Raw genomic sequence first — 23,364 nt, 5'->3', positions numbered from 1 at the left:
ATGTCATGTTTTTTCTTTTTCCTTTCTGTCTGTCCTCATTTCTGTCCATTAAAGGGAGGACAGTCAAGTCAAAAATTTCATACTGAGGTTTGGTGAATACAAGTACGTAATCTGCAGCAGCTTGCAAGTACTGGCTGGTAGCGAGAGTGCCAGGAGTTCAAAGGTCAACCTCTGGTCTTCTTTCCTGGGGTCTGACCTTTGATGTCTTTTTGGAGCAGGGCTGAAACCAGACTTCTGTTTCACTGTAGCAAGCCCAAATCTTTAAAAAGTCAGTGCAATTGACGGGAATAATTTTCATGAGTCCTTAACTTACCACCACATTGGCCACACACAGATATTAACATAAATGTTTAAATTAAGATCACAAGACCTTAATCTTAATCTAAGATCTTGCCCTGCTCCGATGATCATACCTTGAATAAATGTGCAATATTTAAATTAGAATGGTGTCGCCATGGGCAACATATTGACTGGTCACAACCTCTCATCAGCTCTGCAGCTCACAAATATGAAGTTTCTAATTACCTTCATCATTATAGTCATTTAGCTGAACTATTTCTGATGAGAGGAGCAAGGCGTTCGATGCCAAATCTTAAGCTTTGGTAAAACTTTTCTTTCTAGTAGCACTCAGTTAGTAAGGTGACTCAACACAAAAATTTGCTAATTTGAGATGGGGTGAAAATTAATAAATAAATGAACTGACATTTCAGAATGAAATATTTTCCACCTGGAGTGAAACTATTTGAACCCCATCTTCATGTATGTAGCAAATAAGAAAAGGGAAAATAAAACTTTTCACACTTTCAGTATTTATGATGAGTAAGAGTTCCTTTACAGGACAAATAGAAGATCTTAGATGTTCAAAGGTCCTACCTGATGTAGGTAAGAGTACAATGATTCATTCCTGGATAATGACTCTCTCCTACCAGTTTCACCAGCATCTTCACAGCGTTTTTTGGTTTTCTTCTGGGATTGATTAACAGATTCCCCTCATCTAGTCATCCATGGAACACAGAACTCTTCTCCTTCCTGAACCACATGATCACTGGACATTCTCATGGTGTGCAATTCCATGTCATTGATGAATGAGTCAGACATCTGCAAACTAGATGCAGTCTGTATGAACTAGATTGGTGAATGTCTGCAGTTCTCTTCCTGATGTTGGCTGATTTCTGTGGACTTTTCCATGATGTCGCAGTAGGAAGCAGAGTGCTTGAGCTGTCGCCTGCAGCTGCTTTCACAGGCAGGCCTCCACATATGTGGGCCTCAGTCCTCAACACGGACATCACAGGTTCAAGTCCCGGTCCTGCACCTCTCACATTGCACCCACCTAGAACCCATCTGCTTTGGGTTACCCAACTAGGGGTAAGAAGCCCATGACAGTATAGCTCCTAGGATCATGGGGACACTCGGACTCCTTTACCATGGTAAGGTGGCCGCCCAGGGAGGGGAGCTTTACATAATAAAAACACAAAAATTAAAGATCATTTCCTCAAATCTCACAAAGAAAAATATATGGCAGTCACAGGTTGTTGAACTCAGTAGCTTTACGGATTAAATCAGATACTCATGATTGTGTTGTTTGAAGAGGACCCAAATGCAGAGAGGCTGAGGCAGCTGGTAGATTTGAAAATTTAATGAAAAAATTAATAAAAAAAAAAACTTACAAAAACCATGGGTGCATAAGGAGCCAGAGGAGAACAAAAACATCAGGAACAAATACAGGCAAAAGGACCATGACAGGAGGAACAGGATATAACTGGAGGAACTAGTAAAGAGTAAGAGCAGAAGAAGTGTTTAAGTATGGGAAAATGAATGTGAAACAATGGACCTGATTGGCTACCGGATTGAAGGTGTGAGGGGAGAGAACAAAATTCAGGCTGAAGACAGAGAGAGAAAGTGACACTGTGGACCAGGGGTAGAACACAGGGAGTTCAGGAATAAATCTAACTCTAAAAAATGAGCAGACATTCTAGTTCCTCCCAGTTTTGGTGATCTTTTTAAGGACTTTGCAACAAAAACCCTAGAAAACATAAGCTTCTCTTCAAGAATCTTGCTTTTAAGACTTTTCATTAGTTTGGTTTTCTTGAGGTTTGCAGACAAAGACTTTATTTCCACTTGCAAATAACCTTTTAATGCTAAGTTATTGTTGTATACATATCGTGTTTATATGCTTTTTAAAAGTACATGTAAGTGTTGTATTTTTTGTTCTTGGGCTGTTTCATACTTTTGTTTTAAAGTCTGTGCAACTAAAGCTATCCAATGATGTTATTATTGCTCTGTCATAATATTAATTTGGGTGCCTCCAGTTTAATCTGTCATCCAAATGTCTGTTTTAGTTTGTGTTACTCTACATATCCAATGCACTGAGTGTAAATGACACAATAAAATAAGCTCCAAACAACAGTATCTTTGGACATTTTGAATGTTTTGTGGGAAGATGTTTTGGTTTGTGGACATTTTGGAAGCCCAGCAATCCGAGGAATGTTCAACAGGAACAGGAAGATCAAGAACCCCCATCACCTCTCCTCCACTGTCACCGATCCACAAAGACCTGTGCAGGTCCCTGTCCATCGTTCCTATCATCTTCTCATACATCATCCTTCTAGCCATCCATCTGCCAGGGGCTGTGGTGGAACCCAGCACAGCCAACAGACATGAGCCACTGTCAGGTTAAGTCTTCCCTTACGAGGACCCTTGTCAAAGTTGTCCAAGAGCCCTGTCAGTACCTGCCGTGCCACGCCAACTCAATCTTAGTAGTGAACAAAGTGAAGAAAGTAGGAGCTGTCCCATCAGTCTCCATTATGGAGGAGTGTTGTTGCTCTGCTGTCGTATTCCTGTGGTACTCCAAGGGAGATGCTGTCTCATACATCATCAGGGAACAAAAGGCCTGGCCAAGGCGGTGTGGAGGGGGGTGGAGAAGACAGGTCTTTCCTTCCCCCATGACACGCACATACACACACGCACTTCCGTTAAAACATCCCTGAGCATTTTGAGTGAAACAGAGTTACATGCAAAACTATAAAATACAGAATTAGATTAATTCATCAAGGGCAAAATAAGGCTTACAGTTAAAATGCCATTTATAATTGAACCTAGAAAAATAAAACAAGATTTCCTGTTTGTGAGATAACTGACACCCAACAGAAAATCAGTATTAAAATGTTTTTCATTTGCAGAAGTCGGCTCAAGCATGCTAGGTAAAGATCTGCAGCAAATACATTTTTTTTCAGTTGCCAACATGTGTCTGTCCAATGTGTAGCTACATTTTTCTAAATACAGTAAGCACAACATTTTAATTTTTTTCTATAGCAGAGACTATTTTCATGTTGTTTGACACAAAATACAGTCAGTGGATACATGTAGATAAAAATTAATTTTCTTTAGTAGACAAGTTATGACATTAGCTAAAACTAGAGATCTGTTTGGAATTATGTACAGATGCACAGCACACCAGAATGGAGAAATTTAGATATCAAATAAAAACTTCTGGTTTTCAAGGACTTCAGGTTATTTACATTAGTTTATTTGTTCAATTTAAATGTCGCCTAAAGTACATTACAAGACAGACTAAAAACATTCCATAACAAGAAAATCACTTTATGTACAATTCAGTCCTGGTTGGTAAAATTTAGCTAGACATGACAAGTTAGCTTCTCATGTCAATTAAGAATTTATCAGTCTGGCTAGGAACACTTTTATAAGAAGACAGATCAGATCTGGTGCTTCAGAGGAAGCATGTGACGATGACTGAAAGGAGCCAATCCATTTTAACAGGAAGAGGTGTCCAGCAGAACCAACTGAGTGACGGCAGTTCTAGTTAGCTGAGGTATAAACCTGCTGTACAGGATCTGTTGCGATCTGTTCATATGTGCAACCTGACCCTGCAGAGATTTCACAGTTTCCTCTTGTGCTTTGAATTTGGAAGCTTGCTCAATGTGATTTTTAAGCTGCTCCTCATATTTAAGTCTCACTCTGTATTCTTCAACCATTACTTCTATCAAACCTTTGTTGCGGGAGGCGTATTTTTCAGCCTCCCTCTTGAAGTAATAAGTAAGGCTCTTGTCGGTTGTAACTTTGGAAGAGCAAGAAACCTTTGACACATCTTTAATTTCTTGCAGGTTTTTTCCATGTTCACATTTGACTTGCAGGTGACGTTCTTTTTCTAACATTTTTTGCAATTTTTCAATCTCCTCCTGCTGTGATTTGACTTCAGCCTGATATGCAATCCTTCGGCCTCTTTCCTCATGGAGATCAAAAATCATACTCTGCAATTCTTTCTTAAGATCGTCTACCTGCTTTGTGAGATCAATGACGTGATGGCTTGTCTCTTCCACAACTTCCACTGAGGGGGTAACCTCGAAGCCCGCAGAGGGAGTTGTTTTCTGCTCGACTTCCAATGATGTTGGACTCTCAAAGTCGCCGGAAGGACTTGATTCCCCCTGAATCTCTGCTGATTCATCTTCCGGCTTAACACATCTTCATCTTCACACATGTTTCATTTATTTTGGTCTTGCCCCTTTTCTGTTCAATTCAGTATTTGCACTTTGATTTGTACTTCCATTGAATCAGATTTCTCCCTTTGTCTTAAACATGTATTGTTTGACCTCACTGACAACCCAAAAACAAAAAAAAACCAACATTTTTATATTATTAATCTTATTGTATTCTTAGCCAAATGGCACATTCACAAATGCCATTACGCTAACCAAAAAAACACTTCTTGAAAACGAGGTCAAACAATACAATAGAACTATTGAAAATTCCACCACTACCAAACGTATTAAGACATGCTCTTTATGTCCTGTCTTTAATGGATTTATGTAATGTTATGGTGATGTATCGTCTCAATGTTTGTAACCCCCTGGCAGACATTATACCACAATGTATGCTGTGTTTGTACTGTTATGTATTCTGTATCTAAATAAAGATCTATTAATAAAAAATCTAATTTAAAAAAATCCAGTGAAATATGGATTCTGCCGATGGGCATTGGAAGTAAGACCCATAATCGTTTCCACAGTAAGCCTCCCAGGAATAAAGTGGCCACCCAAAATTTAGGATGCGGTTTTATCAGGAATAAAACCAAACTTAAAGTGGGATTGAAAATGTATATATTTGCTTTAAAATCCTGAAGAGAAACAGTAATTGCAAATCCATAAAATCCAGATGTTGGCTGCTGATGCTGTTTGTGCTTCTATTTAAGGTCCTGTTTAATTGAATTAATAGTTTACGGAGCCTAAATTCTCTTACACTGTTAATAGGTGGATCAGAAACTGAAAAGTTTGGAAACCATTGTTCTAATAAGTTGTAGATCTGGCTCTGGATGAAGGGTCATCATCCTGCTGAAGGTGACTGTCCACCCCAGTCTCACGTTTTTTTAAAGGGAGACAAGTTGGACAGTGACTCAAACATCTGGCCAAGTGAGGTTTCCCAGATCAGAGCATGGTTCAGATATGGCCACAAGTTGTGGTTTTATATCGTGTTGCAGTATGTTGTTGCAGTTGTTATGTGTGAGTATTTTTCTTCATAAAGACGCTTCTGTCTCACACACAGCAGCTGATAAATGGGGCCACTTTAGGTTCTGTGATGTTTCTAGTGGACTGATCTGTCATTTAGTAAAAATGACCCGACCCTCACATTGAGAGAGGAAAAACTGAGGGCAGAGAGGTGAAGAGATGAATGAGATCATTACAAATCTATCACCAATATTTCCACATCACTGAGTCTGGCTGTTGTTATTTGAACAACAAAAACAGATGCAGCGCATGGAGCAGTTTCTATGGCTGAACTGGGTTACAAAACAAACTATTGCTTCATATGAACTGGTCAAGAAAAGTCCCTTCATAGGATGAGCTCACCATCAAATATTATAGTTCAAGACCTTTTGTTTCTTTCCAGATTCTGTTTGGTTTTTGTTGTGAGTTTGCAAGGCAGTCATGACAGCGTCAGTTCTATTTGCAAAGAGACAGAATTTCCTGTTCTCTAACATGCACATCCTCTTGTCTGCAGGTTATTGTTGCTTTTCAGGACTCTACAGAGATACAGCTGATGTTGTATGGATGTATGTATAAAGCTAGTTGGGATTTATAAAGGAAAGGTGTGCAGCCGCATGTGGGCATAGGATTTTATATATCTGAATTTTTATATGGCTGACACTTTTCAAAATTTGGCCCTAAGCCAATTTTTAGTGTGAAAGCAGCACATTTTTTGTATGAGGCCCCTGTTTGTTATACACCAAATACAGAATTCCAGGAAAAGAACCACAAACCAACAGCAAAGCATGGAGGCAGATGTTTGGAGAGGTTTTGCTTCAGCAGGACCTGGACAGCACAGCATCATAGAATCTACCTTGAATTTTGTGGTTTCGTAAAAAACAAACAAACTGGGAAGCAAAACTGTGCCATGCAACATGACAATAATCCCAAACATACCAGTAAATCCACCAAGGACTAGCTGAGAACTAAGGAATGGGAAGTCTTGGCCCAAGATCACACATCAGGATCATGAAATAAAAACACTTTTCATAAGGCAGATGTGCAGAACAAAAAAACAAAACAAAACAAAACAAGAACGACTATGTTCTCCTTATTTAGGTGCAGTCCCCAATCTCACTAACTCACTAACTCAGACTCACTAACAATGACACTGCTACTCACTCCCTGTGGTGTCACATCTGCTGTGATACATCCTCTCTTCTGTTCTTCACATTTGTTCTCCCTCATACTTGGCCAGCTCACATATCATAGAATGGTGGAAGGGTGAGGGTATATATGGCAGTGAGACTATCAAAATCTAGATTTACATTTAGTAACACTGGGCCAGTCATCTGTGACCCATCATGAGCTGGTCATGTCAAGGAGATTTCACTTCCTTGTTTTGATTTTGTGGATTCCCTTTATTACATAAGTGTACAAAGTTCAAACTTACACACTTGCCATTTTGGCAATAGAACAGTTTCTCCGGAGCTAAGCTAGCTTATGAAAGCTAACACTGATCCATTGCAGGAGTCTGGTTGACAAATCATACTCAGCAAGTGAAAATCAATTTATACAAAAGGTTATTTGAAGATTTCCTTATTTCATCCACCACTTGCAACTTTATACTCAGCAGACAGCCACACACTGCTGGGTAGAGGCGGTTTCTAATTTGGGTAACATGAACAACCTTTTCAAGGTGATCAAAGTGTGTAGATAATCACACACATACACGTAGCTGCACAAAAGTGTGCTGCGTAATTATGGTGTTGGCTCTGATAGATGGAGAAGATGGCCAATAGAAAGATTAGGAGAGAGCTTGTGGTCAGAAACCATATTGAACTGCTGGGATGTGTTGATGATGATTTGTCAGCGTTTAGATTGCCCAGACTGATCATCACGGAACTCTGAGCAAAACTTAAAGAAGGAGCTGTGAGGTAAGAGTCAGTCAGTCAGAGTTGCTGACAGGTCAGACAGTCATCCTTCAGTTTTGCCATGCCAGCTTTGTTCTTTTATACATGAGGCCCCTGGTCTCAGTCCAGTACATGACAAACACAGGACCATAAAAAAAACAACAAAAAAAACATATGCATACACACACGATCACCTTAGGATGATTGTATACCTACCTAACATACTTGTTTAAATACAAGGAGAAAGTGCCAGAGTGCCTTGAAAAACTAGTGGATGCATGTGCAAAACATACAGATGCACAACAGGAATCATTCTGTGACGTTTCTGTTCCTCTTTATGACTGAAGCTCCTTGACCACATTAAGCCAATCAAGAAATGACCATACGCTGGTTCCTCTATGCCAAGGGTGTCAAACTCCAGTCCTCAAGGACTGCTGTCCTGCAACTTTTAGATGTTCCTCTGCTGCACCACCTGAATAGAATAATTAGTTCATTAGCAAGGCTCTGGAGAACTGATCTACACAAGGAGGAGGTCATTAAGCCATTTCATTCCAGTGTTGTGTACCTGTTGCACATCTAAAAACTACAGGACACCGACTGGAGGACTGGAGTTTGACCCCTGTGCTCTATGCCACGACCACATGAATGCTCACCTGTAGGATCTGACTGTGGAGTGTTGAATCATTATCTCCTTCAAAGCAACAAACAACTTCTGGAATAGTCTTAGCACTGCAAAAGTAATGTTTATGGGCCAGAGAAAAGGGGCTAAACAGGGGTTTCCTGACCCTGGAGTCATCTTGGAAATCAGTAGAGCAGATCTCCAGTTGGTGATCAGTCATTGGCCAGAAAGGAATTGTCCAAAGTCGTGACTTAAGAGCTGCAAACATCCCTGGTTCAACACAACTGAATCAAATGAATACTTCCTTTACAGGTTCCAGCAGAGCTTAGAGATATGAAGGTTCTACTTCAGTTCTCTGAATGAGATGTGTTATAGCAGGAGGAACACATTGCCAACTCTCTTAACAGATGGTTGAGAGATGTTTGATATCAATGCTGCCACATTTAAAACAAGGAGAAAACAAATCACTCAGTACTGCTGCAGGTATATTGGGATGTACTGTATGACCCCGAAGCATTATTGAAAATAATGTTTATTTTCCTGCAAAAAAAAAAAAAAAAATTTAATTCTGTGATGGACTACTGACCTATCCAGCCTTGCCCACTGACCCCTGAAAAAAAGAGGCACCACCCCTCCCTGCATTCTGCCAGAAATATTTTGGTAAAGAAAATGGATGGAACATAAACTATAAAAGCCCAGATTTTAATTTTGACGTCAGTAATAATGTGATCACATCAAACTTTGTCCAACTTAACCAAAGAAAACTGTTTGATGGCAACAAATCTTAAAGACCTATATTTTCCAATCTGTTACATCTTTTCTCTGAAGAACACACGTTGTGTCTTTCATCCTTGGACTGCAGACCCAGACAGCCCCGCTGAGACTGCTCCTGAAGTAGGAGTAATGATAGGAAAAGCTCACCTCCCCAAACACACACACACACACACACACGCATACACAAGAAAGAAAAACACAGGGAATCCCTTTAAGTGTTAATTGCTGGAACAAGATTTTTGAATTTTAATACATTTTCACTGACACTTTTGTTCATATTACTTTTACATTTTGTGGCCGTTTGTTCAGCAACAGCTGAGAAACACTTTGTCATGCACAAAATAAAGACTTTTACTTTTGTTGCTTCTCTCTTGTGAATTTCTCTTGACCTGTAAATGATCAGGGTGATTGTTTTTTTCTTTAAAAAAAAAAAAAAAAAAAAAAAACATTACTGAGGGAAAAATGAAATCTGATTACAAAATCAAGCTTGCGTCCATCTGACGGAGCCTCAGTAAAGTGTAAAACAATGAGGCGGAACAAGCCCATATGTCACAGTAGGTGCAGCTTTGACAGAAGCTGGTAACAGCATAACTCATGTAGGAACAGACAACCAGTACAAACCTCATGGAGGTGCTAGATCTCTGAGTTGTACAGAGTTATGTGCTGCATGTATGTAGAGTTGTCTAGAAATTAGTTACATTTACTAAATTACATTTACTCAAGCAATATTTTTTTTAAAAGTACTTTTAAAATTATTTTTACTTAGCTGTACTTTTTACTTTTACTTGGGTCATTTTTATCACAAAGTATTTCTATTCTTGAGTAACATTTCTGGATTCTCTTCCCATTGAATGAAAAACGTTTTAACCAAACATTCCCCAGACACACACACACAGATTTTGTTAAAGTTTCATAAGTTTTGCATTGAAAGAAACTGGTCTGGAAAATAATTATTTTGCCTGATTTTGTTATATTTTGTTCCGTGAATTATTGTCGTTCTGGTTCTTAAAATGCCAAATTTGTGTAACTTTACATTTTTGGTGCATCTGATAATATAATATTTGGAATATTAAATGATTGATAATTTGATCAGTTATTTAGTACTTTAGACTTTTTACCAAATACTTTCTTACTTGAGTAATTTCCTGGACAGCTAGTTTTTAGCTGTCCATGTTGAGTGAAAACATGTTGAGGTAGTGCTGGTCTTGTGTATAAGTTTTAAGCTACTCTGTCCCCTGCAGCAAACATATTTGAGAATTCAAATTACTGATTTGACAACTGAGTGGCCGCTCTGTGCGCCTGCAATCACTAAAATGAAAAAGCATTCCCTTGTCTAAAACTAAACACTTTCCACAGTTAGCTGTTTTATTCCAGGAGCTGTCTGCCTGCCTGCCTGTCTGTCTGTCTGTCTGTCTGTCTGTCTGTCTGTCTGTCTGTCTGTCTGTCTGTCTGCCTGTCTGTCTGTCTGTCTTTCTGTCTGGCGTTGTCTTGAATACGTGATGGGGACATGGTGGTCCACGAGAGACCAGCAGCTGCGCTCTATTTAACACAAATTGGAAAAAGTGCGCACACTTTCCGAAATTTATCCCTTCGACAATTTTTAGTATGAAAGCTGCGAACTATTTTATGCATTCCATGTGTTTGTATGGATGTAGAATGTGCGGGCTTTGTCGAGTTTCTGTCAGTCGTGTCTTTAAAGGTGACACCGACTGTGTCAGTATCGTTTATAAGTCAAGCCACTGATTTGTTGTTAAATAATATTATTTGTCTATTCTCTATCGAAATATCAAGTCTTAATTTTATACCTACATAAAAATTTGTTATTTTGCGCTTTTTGTCACTGAAAAATAGAACTTTGTTGCACGTGGTTTTTTAAATATTTCGAGCATGTAAATATTTGGTTTCAAAACCTCAATTTTGACTTTCCACATCAAAAATGTTCAACTAATCCTGACGAAGAAATATGAAAAGAATTTTTTCCTCAAAATGACATCGGGAACAATTAGCAAAAATACAGCCTATATTCTTTTGAGTCCCAAAAGGTATTTGTTGCAGGACAGCTCTGAACACAAGCGCTGACTTTAAGAAGTCATTAAGCTGTCCAGCGGAAATAAATGTCCCCTTAATGCCCTGTGCTTTTCCCTGTATGTTCAGAAAAAAATCCTTTAAAACAACAATATGTTTCCTCACAATCAAATTAACACTCTGCCTCAAGTCTAGCAGATATCACAATGTAGTGCTGTGAACAAAAGACCTACCAAAATAAGTTATTTTTCATTTTTATCTAAGAAAACAAAATTATTATAATTGTAGGACTAAAGCTCATTTGCGTTATTTTATTTTTTTCTGCTCATCTGTGACCCATCTCCAGTTTTGCTTCAAACTTCTGATGATCATATTTTTGGCTGAGTGCAGGACTGGGCTGCATGCCAGATGCTTTAAAATCAATAACAGTGAATTAGGATGAAGGTGAAAATGGACCATCCAAAGGACAACAAGCTCTTAATGTTTAAGAGAGGAAGTTCAAAGGCAGCTGGGAGTTTAGTCGACTCTTCATAATACATTGCAAATTAAATCAATCCGTGCAGAGAACGAGATGACAGTGGTGATGACGACAGCGACTGTAATTATACTGCTAAAATCTGGCGTTACAAGACCAGAATTCAGGTCAGCCCTGTCCAACACCGATCAAAACAAGACCAGATGATCTTGTATTTACGATCTCCTCCACTGATACTTGAACATAATTTGTCCTGGTTTCCGTTGTCATACTGTCATTAATTTCCCTCTGACACTGCTCTTCAGTTTCACACTGCTGCAGATGAAGTTACAGTAGTTAGTGTTGTTTACTAGCCCCTCCCAGTGGTGCAAAAGTGTTACTGCACGGTCGGAGAACAGAAAATCCTGTTTTTGCTGCTTGTGAAGAATATACAGGTAATATGATTTAGCAGATCAGGAATGATTAATGATTAGAAAAATGTCTTCCTGTCAAACTCCTGATATTTGTAATTAAGATAAACAAAATAGCTTAAACATGAACTGTTCATCACATCGGTGGGGTCTTCCTGACAGAAGTATGACGTTGGCAACTTAGCTGAAATCCATGCCACCAGTTTTTCTTCTGTATGAAGCTTTACATACAGTAAACACGTTTTTTAAAATTAGAAGTCAACCATTGTATTGTCCTTTTTATTATTAAACACCAGCCTCTCTTTTGCAGTGCTAGCCTATAACCATTTGGTCTACGGGTGAATAGAGTAAAGGTGTGTAATGACAGTCACTCCACCAGCTGCAGGGCATCACTCAGAGTTCTTCTCGGTTCTGACCAGCTGTAGGTCTTACAGCAGATGTTTCGCAGCATAACTTCTAAAAAGGAATCCAAAACTTTTAGAAACTGTCACGTCACGTGACATGTCTCAGAATCAGAATCAGCTTTGTCGGACAAGGTTGCGTACACAAACAGAATATTTTTTCACGTTCTCTCAGTGTACAAACATGCTTATAAACTTTAGAGGAACTAAAATTAAAAGGAAAAAGAACAATACAAATACAATGTGTATAAAACCCCTTGGATCTACTCTTTCAAACTTTTCAAGCATGATCAACAAAATTAAACTTTTATGACCCTTCAAAAAAAATGACAGAAAACCCTTAAAAAGTGAAAACTGGTTTCTAAAAAATATCGACAAATGTTTCATTTAACTTAAAATAAGGGATTATATAAATATTCGGTCACTTTAAAGTGACTGACATAATTCAACAGAGGTCCAGCCACTTGGTGCTAGTTGTCTCGTGAAGAGTGGAATGAAGATCAGCTACAGCGATTGTGGTACAAAGACAGCTGTGTCTGGAAGGTCCATTCATCAGTATTCCTGGCTTCACTTCAACCAATCAGAGAAAAAGTTGCTAAAAAGTATCAGTCAGGGGATGAATGTAAAAGGATTTCTAATACTCTCTCTCTCTCTCTCTCTCTCTCTCTCTCTCTCTCACACACACACACACACACACACGCACACACACACACACACACAGAGCCCCCTGGCCCCCACACCCTTGCAGTTTTTGTTAAAGTTTCATATTTTATATGGAAAGAAACTGGTTTTGATTTTTTTTCTTCTTTTGCCTAATTTTGTAATTTTGTAATTATGTTATCTATATACATTATATTTCATTTTTGTTTTTAACTTGTACTTCAATCAAAATAATTTGAAATGTTGGTAGTCTTACTTGAGTATAATGTTTGGGTGCTCTACCCACCTGTGATGGAGGTTACATTTTTTATGCCTGACGGTGAATAAAAAGACTAGGAAAAATCCTCAATGAGGCCATTATAATTCATACGCAACAATAAAAACAAACTATAAAACACACATATTTGTCTGTAGATGCGCCAGTTTCATTCAACCAACAGGGGGCGAGATAGTATGGTAATACATGCCTCCTTGTGCGGAACCTTCAAATATTTGTTCTCAGTCGGATTGGAGACACGGTGACAAACTTCCCATCCATCGTTTCCTCTGCACGTGTGAGACCAAACCTGGAGTTTACCGGGAGTTTACCTGGAGGAATTCTGCGGACGTTTTAGTTTTCAGGTAACAGTTATGTTTTCCTGCGGACTGTTTTGGGCTGTGTTTCTAACTCTGCGTGTCCCGCAGTTTGTTCCACTCAGTGGGCTGTTCTACAGACCAAACATGGCGGCTTTTAACCAGCAGGCTGGCTGCATATTCTAGTTCCGAGGCTTGAAAACAGTTTTTAAAAGCACTTATCTCTTTTAATAGTCTGAGGTAGAAATGTACCAGAAACCTGTTCGGGTTGTACCCTGAAAGGCACAGCGACCAGCTGAGTTCCATCTGCTCTTTTACTACCTGTTGTCCTCAGGTGAGCTCAGACGTTGTCTGATGTTTCTTGTTCATGTCTGTAGTTTGTAGTATTTCTGGATTAAACAAAAAAAAAATGTTAAATGTTCAATTATTAGTAAGATTAAATCATTAGACATTTTCTTCTACTTTTACAATTTTACATTCCAGCTTTATTTGTACAAGTAGAGCCTGGTGTAGAAGAAGAATCAAGGGTCACATTCTAAGATTTTTTTTTTAAATGACCAACAATTCTTTTCTCAGAATATTGTGTGACTATTGTGTCACTCATAGTCTACAGGATTTAGTCGTTACCGGCATTTAGTCTGGATTCTAGGTCTTCCCTCCCTCTGGGGTTCTCCTCCTGTCCCCGGGCCTCTTCAGGAGAATCCACAGAAACATTTAGTTCAGGACTCTGGTTTGGCTGGTTCAACTCCTTTCCTCTCAGGAAGTGATGTTTTGTTGAGTTGGGTGTTTTTTCGGCTCACCGTGATGCTGAAACATCCCCGTTCATCTCTAGGTCAAAACTGAGTAGTGGTGTTCATAATTTTATCCGCCCAGACCTCTCTCAATAATTGAGAATTTTGCTGGATGATAAATTGGCCCAGAAGTTATCACGATAAACAATTTCATTATGGTTTTGAGACCACAAGTAATACAATGGTAATTTTTAAATATCCACAATAAATGAAGTCACTGGGCTGCACAGTGGCGCAGTTGGTAGCACTGTTGCCTTGCAGCAAGAAGGTCCTGGGTTCGATTCCCGGCCCGGGGTCTTTCTGCATGGAGTTTGCATGTTCTCCCTGTGCATGGTGGGTTCTCTCCGGGTTCTCCGGCTTCCTCCCACAGTCCAAAAACATAACTGTCAGGTTAATTGGTCTCTCTAAATTCTCCCTAGGTGTGAGTGTGTGTGTGAATGGTTGTGTGTCCTGTCTGTTTTCTGTGTTGCCCTGCGACAGACTGGTGACCTGTCCAGGGTGACCCCACCTCTCGCCCGGAACATTAGCTGGGGATAGGCACCAGCAACCCTCCAGACCCCATTAGGGACAAAGGGTGAATAGAAAATGGATGGATGGATGAAGTCACTGTAAACAAAATTGTCATCAAAAAAGAGAGAGAAAATTGATAAATCATGCAAATGGAAAATGTAATTATCATGCGATTAATTGATTTATTGTTTGTTGTGACAGATCTAGATGCACCTTGACAATCTAGATACACCAGCTGAATGAATGTAGCTCCTGAGCATGATGCTGCCACCACCATTCCTTTGGTGTTAATTTGGGCTTGGGTTGTGGTGTATTTCCCCTTAAGTAGCTTTTCCTGTTCCTCCCAAACTGGAGCTTTGTGGTGTAAACTTTTCTGGCAGGCAGAATATTCTCACCATCAGGTTTGAACAGTTTTATGTTCTGGTGCACTGAGGAGTCTGACAAAAGGTATTAAAACACTCTGGCAGCTAAATATGCTGGTAAGATTATTACCATTCACTCATCTCTAACATTTACACTTTGAGATTTTTTTCACCGTTTCTCACCCCAATTGCAACTGCTGTGATGCAGTCTGAATAATGCTTTATTTAATGTGTTTTCTGAGCCATTTTCCCTCTGTGCAATGCAGAGAGCAGGATGGATGCGAAGGTAAAGAAACAGAAGAAGCACCAGCAGAAACACAGCGGACCAAAGGCAGAGAAGAAGAAAGCCAAGAAACAGGAGGGATCGGTAGAAGAAGATGGGCGCAAACGTAACCCCAAAGCATTTTCGGTTCAGTCTGCTGTCCGCATGGCCAAGACCTTCCACAGGTTCTTTTCCACTACACAGTTGGTGTTTTCCAATAATGGTGTGCTAAAGGTTTGTTTCTCTCCAGGGCCCAAGACATAAAAACTAAAAAGCACCACATCCCTGTGGTGGACCGAACCCCCCTGGAACCTCCGCCAGTTGTGATTGTGGTGGTTGGACCCCCGAAGGTGGGAAAGAGCACCCTGATCCGCTGCCTGATCAAGAACTTCACCAGACAGAAGCTTGGAGATATATGTGGACCTGTGACTATTGTGTCTGGTAGGTTTCAGCTTTAACTTTGACAGGAGCCACACAACATCAAGAAGTAAAACATTTGATCATTTTCAGGTTTTACGTATCAGGACTAGGCCTGTCACGATAGCAAATTTTGCTGAACGATTAATTGTCTCAAAAAACTATTGCGATAGACAATAGTATTGTTTGAAGACCTTTTTACACTGATTTAATGGAAATGACGTAATAATGCATGCGATTTCCAGCCAAAGATAGATACACTTTATTTTCAAAAGAACACTTAACACTGGAACTGATAAACAAGATAAATAAAACAACCAAAAATAAAATTGATTCTCAGTCTACATTAACAAAAATGTACTTGAATAAAAACGAAATAACATAAAGCCAAAGTGTAAATAAATACTGCATTCAACCAAAAGAGTGCAGATTATGAAGTCGGTGTACCATATTGCCCTTCAGTAATCATTAGATTTAAATAGAGAAGATGGGCACATTTGACTACCTGATGCAATAGTTCACACTACACCTTAGTTCACACCTACATTTTCCCCTTAAGACCATCTTAGAACTTTGATCGTACTAAGATTGTCGCTTGTGATCATCCTGTAGTACTGTACGGTAGATCGTTGTGGCCGCTCCGATCTAAATCAGGGGTTTTCCCCGACTGGGACAGTTAACGCAGCCTGTTGAACTTGACAGGTAGCCAATCAGAAAGCGCGGATTCTCCTCGTGCTTTCTGAGGGAAAATTACAGAGGGGAATCCCAAACATCTGACACAGCGCAACCCGAAGTCCGCTGGAGATGATATGTGGAAACAACATTAATGGTTATAAAACATTTCGTACAAAGAATATAGAAATGATGAGGGGAGGAGTTGGAGCGAAATCGCTACGTTGATGAACCCGGTAACTTTTCAGCTGTTCTTCGTTAACGTGACATAAATAGGTTATAATGATTTTCATTCAGTCAGGACGTTACGCTGACACTAGAGCTACATGCTTTGCAGGTAGATTGTAGTAAAGCATTGATTAATACCTGCTTTTAAAATTAGTTAACTGAACTTGTAGCCATTATGTTGGACACCACACAGCAGGATCGAACTCGATGTAACAGTTATACCTAAGATTTCTTTCGGTTAATGTGTGATCGCTCAGATTTTGAAAATGGGCCGACAATCGACTGACACTCTAAGATCATGTAGTGTGCGCTGGGCATTACACTAAGGAAATGAGGAAGGGAGGATCAGTGGAGAGCAGCGGAGTTGAGCCTTTTTTCATTTAGTGTCATCAACAGAAAGAGAAAAAGGGGAGAGACGATAATGCCGATAATTAAAATGACGTAGATAGTGTTAATTTATCGTACGATTAATCAATTTTTTTGTTTATTGCGACAGGCCTAATCAGGACATATTTTAAATCATGTAATTAAAAAAAATATTGATGTTTATTTAATCCCTTAGCTCCCTTCACTGTCATGTGATAAGTTTATGGTAGGAATAGTTATTGCATAAAATAAACAATGAACTCTGTGTGTTCTCTAGGTAAGAAGCGTCGGCTGACATTCATAGAGTGTAACAACGACATCAACACGATGATCGATCTGGCTAAGGTGGCAGACCTGGTGAGTGTTCTATTCAGAGCTAATGGATGTAATAACACTGGGCTGGTATGAAGGCATTTCACAATTAGAGAGGGGATGAAACCCAGATGGATCCAGTACATGAAGCTGGAACCAGATATTAAGAGACAAAAAACTTTTTTCTCTCTGTGTTGCATTAAATCAGTCAAAACCTTCCATGTTTTAGATTAGTTCGGATTAACTAAATGATTTGTGTTGCTAAATGTCACGATATTGAATAGAAGTAGGAATTCATTTATTCAAAGTCAGAAGTTACATACACTAAATGTAACAAGCCTTTTAAATGTTTTGGAAAAGCTCAGATAATGTTGTGACTGTGAATGCTTCTAATTCTAGTGGTGGGACGCATTTAACTCTTTGAGTTAAATAATAGCACTTTAATCAAAAGCTTCTTCAGAAATGTGAACGCTGACATTAGAGTTGAACATTTGTCCTGCTGCAGCATGGAGATTATATTTTAGACTTGATTAGATTTGGTCCTTTTAGTACAACTTGAACACAACAATGGTCTTCTCCTGCATCCAATCAAATCAGTTTAGAAGCAGAAATTGACATCACTTTTGTTTAAGGACGTTGTTTGTGTGCCACGTTTACGGGCGTACCAGAAACGTGTGAATACAAAGGTGCTGGGCTGAACCTTTGTCTGTTGGGGTGGGAAAAAAAGTGAGTATGCAATTAATTAATCACAATGAACACATTGAAGTAATCCTAGACCCTCCTATTGTTGAATTTAAAGGCGACACCTTAAAAAAGTTTAATGTGTGAAAAGATCCATAAAAACCAGCCCAGATATCAGAGAGTTGTGCACTTCCAGCAGTCCAGTTAGTCCTTTTGGGTCCAATTTCTTGATACCAGAAGGTTCCACTCTCATCTGCTCATCATTGGATCCTTCCTCCCCAGAAACTTTGGAGTCATTGTTGCTTCCTGAACTACTTTATTACATTGTTGTTGATCTGGAACCACTGAACATGTTAATAAACAGAGTGAGTGAAGCAGCTTCTTTCTGTCTGCAGGTGTTGATGCTAATTGATGCTAGCTTCGGCTTTGAGATGGAGACCTTCGAGTTTCTCAACATTTGTCAGGTTCATGGTTTCCCTCGTATAATGGGTGTCCTGACTCACTTGGATTCATTCAAGAACAACAAGTCACTCAGGAAGACAAAGAAAATCCTGAAGCATCGCTTCTGGACCGAAGTCTACCAGGTAGGTACACCATCAAATGTTTCTGGCTGGACGGCTTCTCTGTCCAGATAGTGGAGCTCAGGACAGTGATGTAAGCCGGGTTTGGCTCCTGCAGGGGGCCAAGCTGTTCTACCTGTCTGGGATGGTCTACGGGGAGTACCAGACCCAGGAGGTGAAGAACCTGGGCCGCTTCATCTCAGTCATGAAGTTTCGTCCTCTGGTGTGGCAGACGTCTCACCCCTATCTGCTGGTCGACCGGTGAGTGGGAGCTGTGGAAATTCCTCTTTCACAAAGTGCAGCCTGGGAGTTTTTACTTGGCCAAATATATTGACATTATTAATATTACTATTATTAAAATAACACAAATTGACTGCTTTTGAGGTGCAGTAGAAGTGCGAATGTGTGCAGAAACTTTATCTTCCTATTTCTTATTTGTAGTTATGTTTCTAGAACATAACAATTTCAGTGGTATCCTCAGTGATAAATACAATTCTAAAGTATATAAATATCTGTTGCTAAAGTCTCAATCAGTCTTTACTTAGTGCAGCTATGTGTTTGTGCGTGTGTGTGTGTTTGTGGTGGTGGGCGTGTGTGTGCGTGTGCATCTTCAGGGGGCAGAGAGGACAGAAGTTGGACAGATTTCACAGCTTGTGGAAAAAGCTGTTAAGTCACATAGTTAATGATTCTATTGGACCATTGTCAATAGAATCATTGTCAATGATTCTATTCATTCACAAAAGATATATATTGTCTATACTATATATATTTATAATTAATTTATATAAAAACAAAATAAATATATATATATATATATATATATATATATATATATATATATATATATATATATATATATATATATGGTTAATTATGATATTTTGTGGGGTTCATTGCAATTGATGATTAAAAGCATTTGAAAATCCATTCCTTCTTTTTGACAGTAGCCTGTATGGCTGTGTATACGTCTGAAAACTATTGAGAATCAAGAGTAATTTGCTGCTTATTGAACCATCTACATCAGGACACTTGTTAAGTAGTGCAACTTTATCTCTATGGTGGACACAACAGCTGAATTTAATCATATTTTAAAATCATTATCTGTTGTTGCCCTCATGAAACCAACACTACTTTTAGTCTTGGGCTCTTCATTGGAAGCTCATGAAGAGCTTCTTGTTTACATGAATCAAAATTATTCTAACATTACCATAATTACCCAGTTTGTGACACTGTGAGCTCATCTAAGTGGCTAAAAGTCCTAAAAGCAATATGCAGTGACTAACTGAGAAACCAGTAACAAACATTACATTTTGTCATCATCAAAATCAGCAATACACATCGAATATGTTGGTCCATGTTTGATTTATTAATCAAAACTCTAACCTGGGTTTTTAGTCTTGATTTAAAGGAACTCAGTATTTCAGCTGTTTTCCAGTTTTCTGGAAGTTTGTTTTAGATTTCTTCAGTTTTAAATTTACAATCTGTTTAATATCATGTTGCATCATCAAAAACATCAGAAAATATTCTCTGCAGAATTGCTGCCAATTTGGAGAAAAAAGTGACAAAAACAAACAGAACAAGATCACTTGATGTTCCACATGATGGGGCCCCAGGAACTTGTGATGTCACTTCCTCCCTAAGAAGCTGTAAACAGTTCAGACTGAACCATATGCAGATGATCTCTACTGAGCTGGGATTTCTGGTTCTTTATCTTGACGTTTATTAGGAAAGTCAGATGAACAGCAATTTGTGTTTTGCTTTAATAACACCAACATCACCTGAAGGCATCAATAATTAATCTTCTTAATGCTGGTTTTTATATTTCAGTTCTTCATAATTCTCTGTTGTTGTTTTTTTCAGTATGGAGGATTTAACGGACCTAGAGCAGGTCAGGATGGATCCTAAATGTGACCGAACGGTGTCTCTGTACGGCTACCTGAGAGGGGCACATCTGAAAAACAAAGGCCAGGTCCACATCCCAGGTACACTCAGCAGGGCTGTGATGTGTTCAGGCCTGAAAACCTTCACATATTCACCCTCTTGGCACTTTGAGATTCACTTCTGATTCAATTATGACGCATGTTTCATATCAATAATGCAAAAGACCCATAAAATGTGACATGGATGTTCAGACCGCAGATGCTTTGAGAATTATCAGATAAGAATTTGATTTAGTTCCACATATGGAAGTGGCTCAGATCACAGATCGTTCTGATGGGTGCGAAGGTCAGGTAAAGGTCATGTTTGCCTGCTGTGTGAATGTAGCCTAGCACACATAGTTCAATCTAAGTCGAGGCTTTGCATCGGAAAGCTAACCTGCTGCTGTAATGTGGTGTCTGAGGACAGGTGTAGGAGACTTCCAGGTGGGAGACGTGGGCTTCCTGTCTGACCCGTGTCCACTTCCTGATGCTCAGAAGAAGAGAGCTCTGAATGAAAAGGAGCGCCTGCTGTACGCCCCCATGGCGGGGGTGGGGGGCCTGGTTTATGACAAGGACGCCGTCTACATCGACCTGCCCGCCAGCCACGTGAACCAGCTGCAGGTACATGCTTCTTCATGAAAGGTCTGAGCATTTCATTATGACCACCTGGCCTGTACTCACTGTCCCGCCTGCTGGGTGACAGGAGGAGGCGCGCCCCACCACGGAGCTGGTCCAGTCTCTCATTGACACACATTCTACTCTGGACACCAAGATGGCTGCCAGTAAGGTGTCTCTGTTCACTGGCTCAGCCACTCTGGACCCGACACACATCAGCCAACACACCAGGTCTGTTCTCACATGGTGTACTGATGCATCTGTCTGTAAACTCTCTCTCACACACCCACCCACCCAGATACCTATCGTAATAATGATACTAATTAACTGTGTGTGTGTGTGTTAGAGAGAAGGAGATACTTGAAGAACAAAGTGTCTGGGATCCCACCACCAACAGAGAGCGAAGGAAGGTGATTTTCACCCAGGAGGAGGGGGAGGAGGAGGATGTCAGCGAGGAAGATGATAGCGAAGGCAGTGACCAGGCTGAGGATGAAGGTGATGTTGAATGTGAAGAGATGGCAGCAGGTGGCGCTCCACCCCAGAAGAAGCAGAAGCTGGAGGCAGAGGGAGGAAGAACAGGAAGCTGTGCTGAGCTGCCAGTGTTCGCAGACAGCGAAGACGAGCTGGAGATGAGTGAAGAGGAAGAGGAGGCAGGAACACCCGGAGACTCTGGCCATAGTTCTGAAGAGGAAGAGGATGAAGAATCGGAGGATGAGCTTGGCAAGCAGCACTCTGAAGGAGAGAGTGAGGAGGAGCAGGAGGAGGAGGGTAACTATCCTATAGATCTGCTTCAGTTTCCTCCACATGTTCACGGTATTAATATGTTTCTCTGCCTTTAGATATCGAGTAGCTGAGTTTTCTTTACTGATTTATTTAGTTTTTTGGTTTCTTTTTTCATTTTAATTGCTGCTGTATACCAGTCAAAGCTGTCGCATAGATTCAGAACTGTTGTATTCTCTCACACATTCATACTGGGCCCAGGCCACCAGGGGGCTCCCTCCCTCACTACATCCTCCTAATTGACCCGGTTCTACCAACAGGATCGGCCATTGACCTGAATGGACTTTGCGTTTTCTCTTCATGCTTTAACTCTCTGTTCACACTCACAGGGGCTCTCAGATGGAAGGAGGGTCTGCAGCAGAAAGCAGCGGAGGCGTTCCTACGGCAACAAGAAGCTGCCCCAAATCTGAGAAAACTTGTTTATGGTTCAGGTATGCAGTCTGGTTTAATTTCTTCAGATAATAAATCAGTAAATTTATGATTGAGCCTTTGTGACTCATTTATGAACAGCTATTAGGCCTTGGCAGTAAATCAATAACATATAGCATAAGCATGTGGTCAATAGATAGTGCATACAATTTAATATTCAGTAATTTCACTAAACTCCGATCTGCACAGAATTCTGGGGGATGGAGGCAAAAGAAAAGCTTTAGCCGCTCCATTTCTCACAGCCAGCTAAGCAGCTAAGTGTTACCTAGCAACAACATGTTGAGTAACTTGCTCAGCAGCAGTTTCAGGTTTCACTGCTGTGCCTCATAGCTCATAATAAAACAACAAACAATAATGTGGGGAGAAAATTGTGGATAAAACAGGAATGGTCAAACCACCAGTTTGGCAATATTTTGGATATTTAAAACAAATAAAAATGAGTAATTATTGATATCAACTGACATGAAATGTTTATATTGTGATACTCTGAAGGATGTCTCAAACTCACTGGTTTTGTTTTGAAGTTGTCGAGGTGACGGAATCAGAGGAAGAGGAGGAGGAACTGGGAGGGCTGTTCAGAGTGAGCCGACCTCAGAAAAGCAAAAGGCTCCAGGCGAACGCTCTGGACTGTTCCCGTTTCCATGCCGACACCGGCCATGACTGGGATGTCCAAGAGGTCAACTTCCACCTGCCTTGTCCACATTGAGGCCGCTGAGCTGGTGGCCTACAGAAGGCAGCCATGTTGAGATGGAATGTTGTGCATTTCAGGTGCTGGACTCCATCAGGGACTGCTTCGTCACGGGGAAGTGGGAGGAAGACCAGGATGCAGCCACGCTGCTGAAACAAGACGGTAGGAAGAGTTCAGCAACAGAAGCTCACTCTACTCTACATCATACTCTCATGTTCTCATTAGGAAGGGCGGGGGGGTCACCAGAACCAGGATCAATTTCCTTAATTTCAGGAGATTGGTGATTGGCTGAAAATTGCATGTAAAGCTGATTTTTATCTATCGATCTTATCTTTCTCAGCAGAGATCTAAAACTCAATCGTAGTCCTCTATTGCTCTGATAGTCCCACCCAGCAGTGTTTTGGGTGTTTTTCTCCATAGTTCCTCCATTGTATTCCTTTCTGTC

The 23,364-nt window shown here is 40.1% G+C and overlaps 1 protein-coding gene across 1 annotated transcript in view; it reads left to right on the top strand.

The window, feature by feature from the left end:
* Positions 1-13,236: 13,236 nt before the first annotated feature.
* Positions 13,237-23,364, top strand: part of bms1 (BMS1 ribosome biogenesis factor) — a 17,397-nt gene continuing 7,269 nt past the window's right edge. Inside the window, exons 1-13 of the mRNA XM_044102604.1 lie at positions 13,237-13,375; positions 15,257-15,437; positions 15,503-15,693; positions 17,213-17,292; positions 18,324-18,512; positions 18,607-18,749; positions 20,349-20,470; positions 20,835-21,028; positions 21,111-21,253; positions 21,369-21,790; positions 22,132-22,233; positions 22,756-22,907; positions 23,000-23,081. Of these exons, the coding sequence (XP_043958539.1) occupies positions 15,265-15,437; positions 15,503-15,693; positions 17,213-17,292; positions 18,324-18,512; positions 18,607-18,749; positions 20,349-20,470; positions 20,835-21,028; positions 21,111-21,253; positions 21,369-21,790; positions 22,132-22,233; positions 22,756-22,907; positions 23,000-23,081 (1,993 nt within the window). The 5' untranslated portion in view covers positions 13,237-13,375; positions 15,257-15,264. The remainder of the gene's footprint in view (positions 13,376-15,256; positions 15,438-15,502; positions 15,694-17,212; positions 17,293-18,323; positions 18,513-18,606; positions 18,750-20,348; positions 20,471-20,834; positions 21,029-21,110; positions 21,254-21,368; positions 21,791-22,131; positions 22,234-22,755; positions 22,908-22,999; positions 23,082-23,364) is intronic.

This window comes from Gambusia affinis, linkage group LG20, assembly GCF_019740435.1.
Source record: "Gambusia affinis linkage group LG20, SWU_Gaff_1.0, whole genome shotgun sequence".
NCBI lineage: Eukaryota > Metazoa > Chordata > Actinopteri > Cyprinodontiformes > Poeciliidae > Gambusia > Gambusia affinis.
This window is presented reverse-complemented; position numbering and strand designations above follow the sequence as displayed.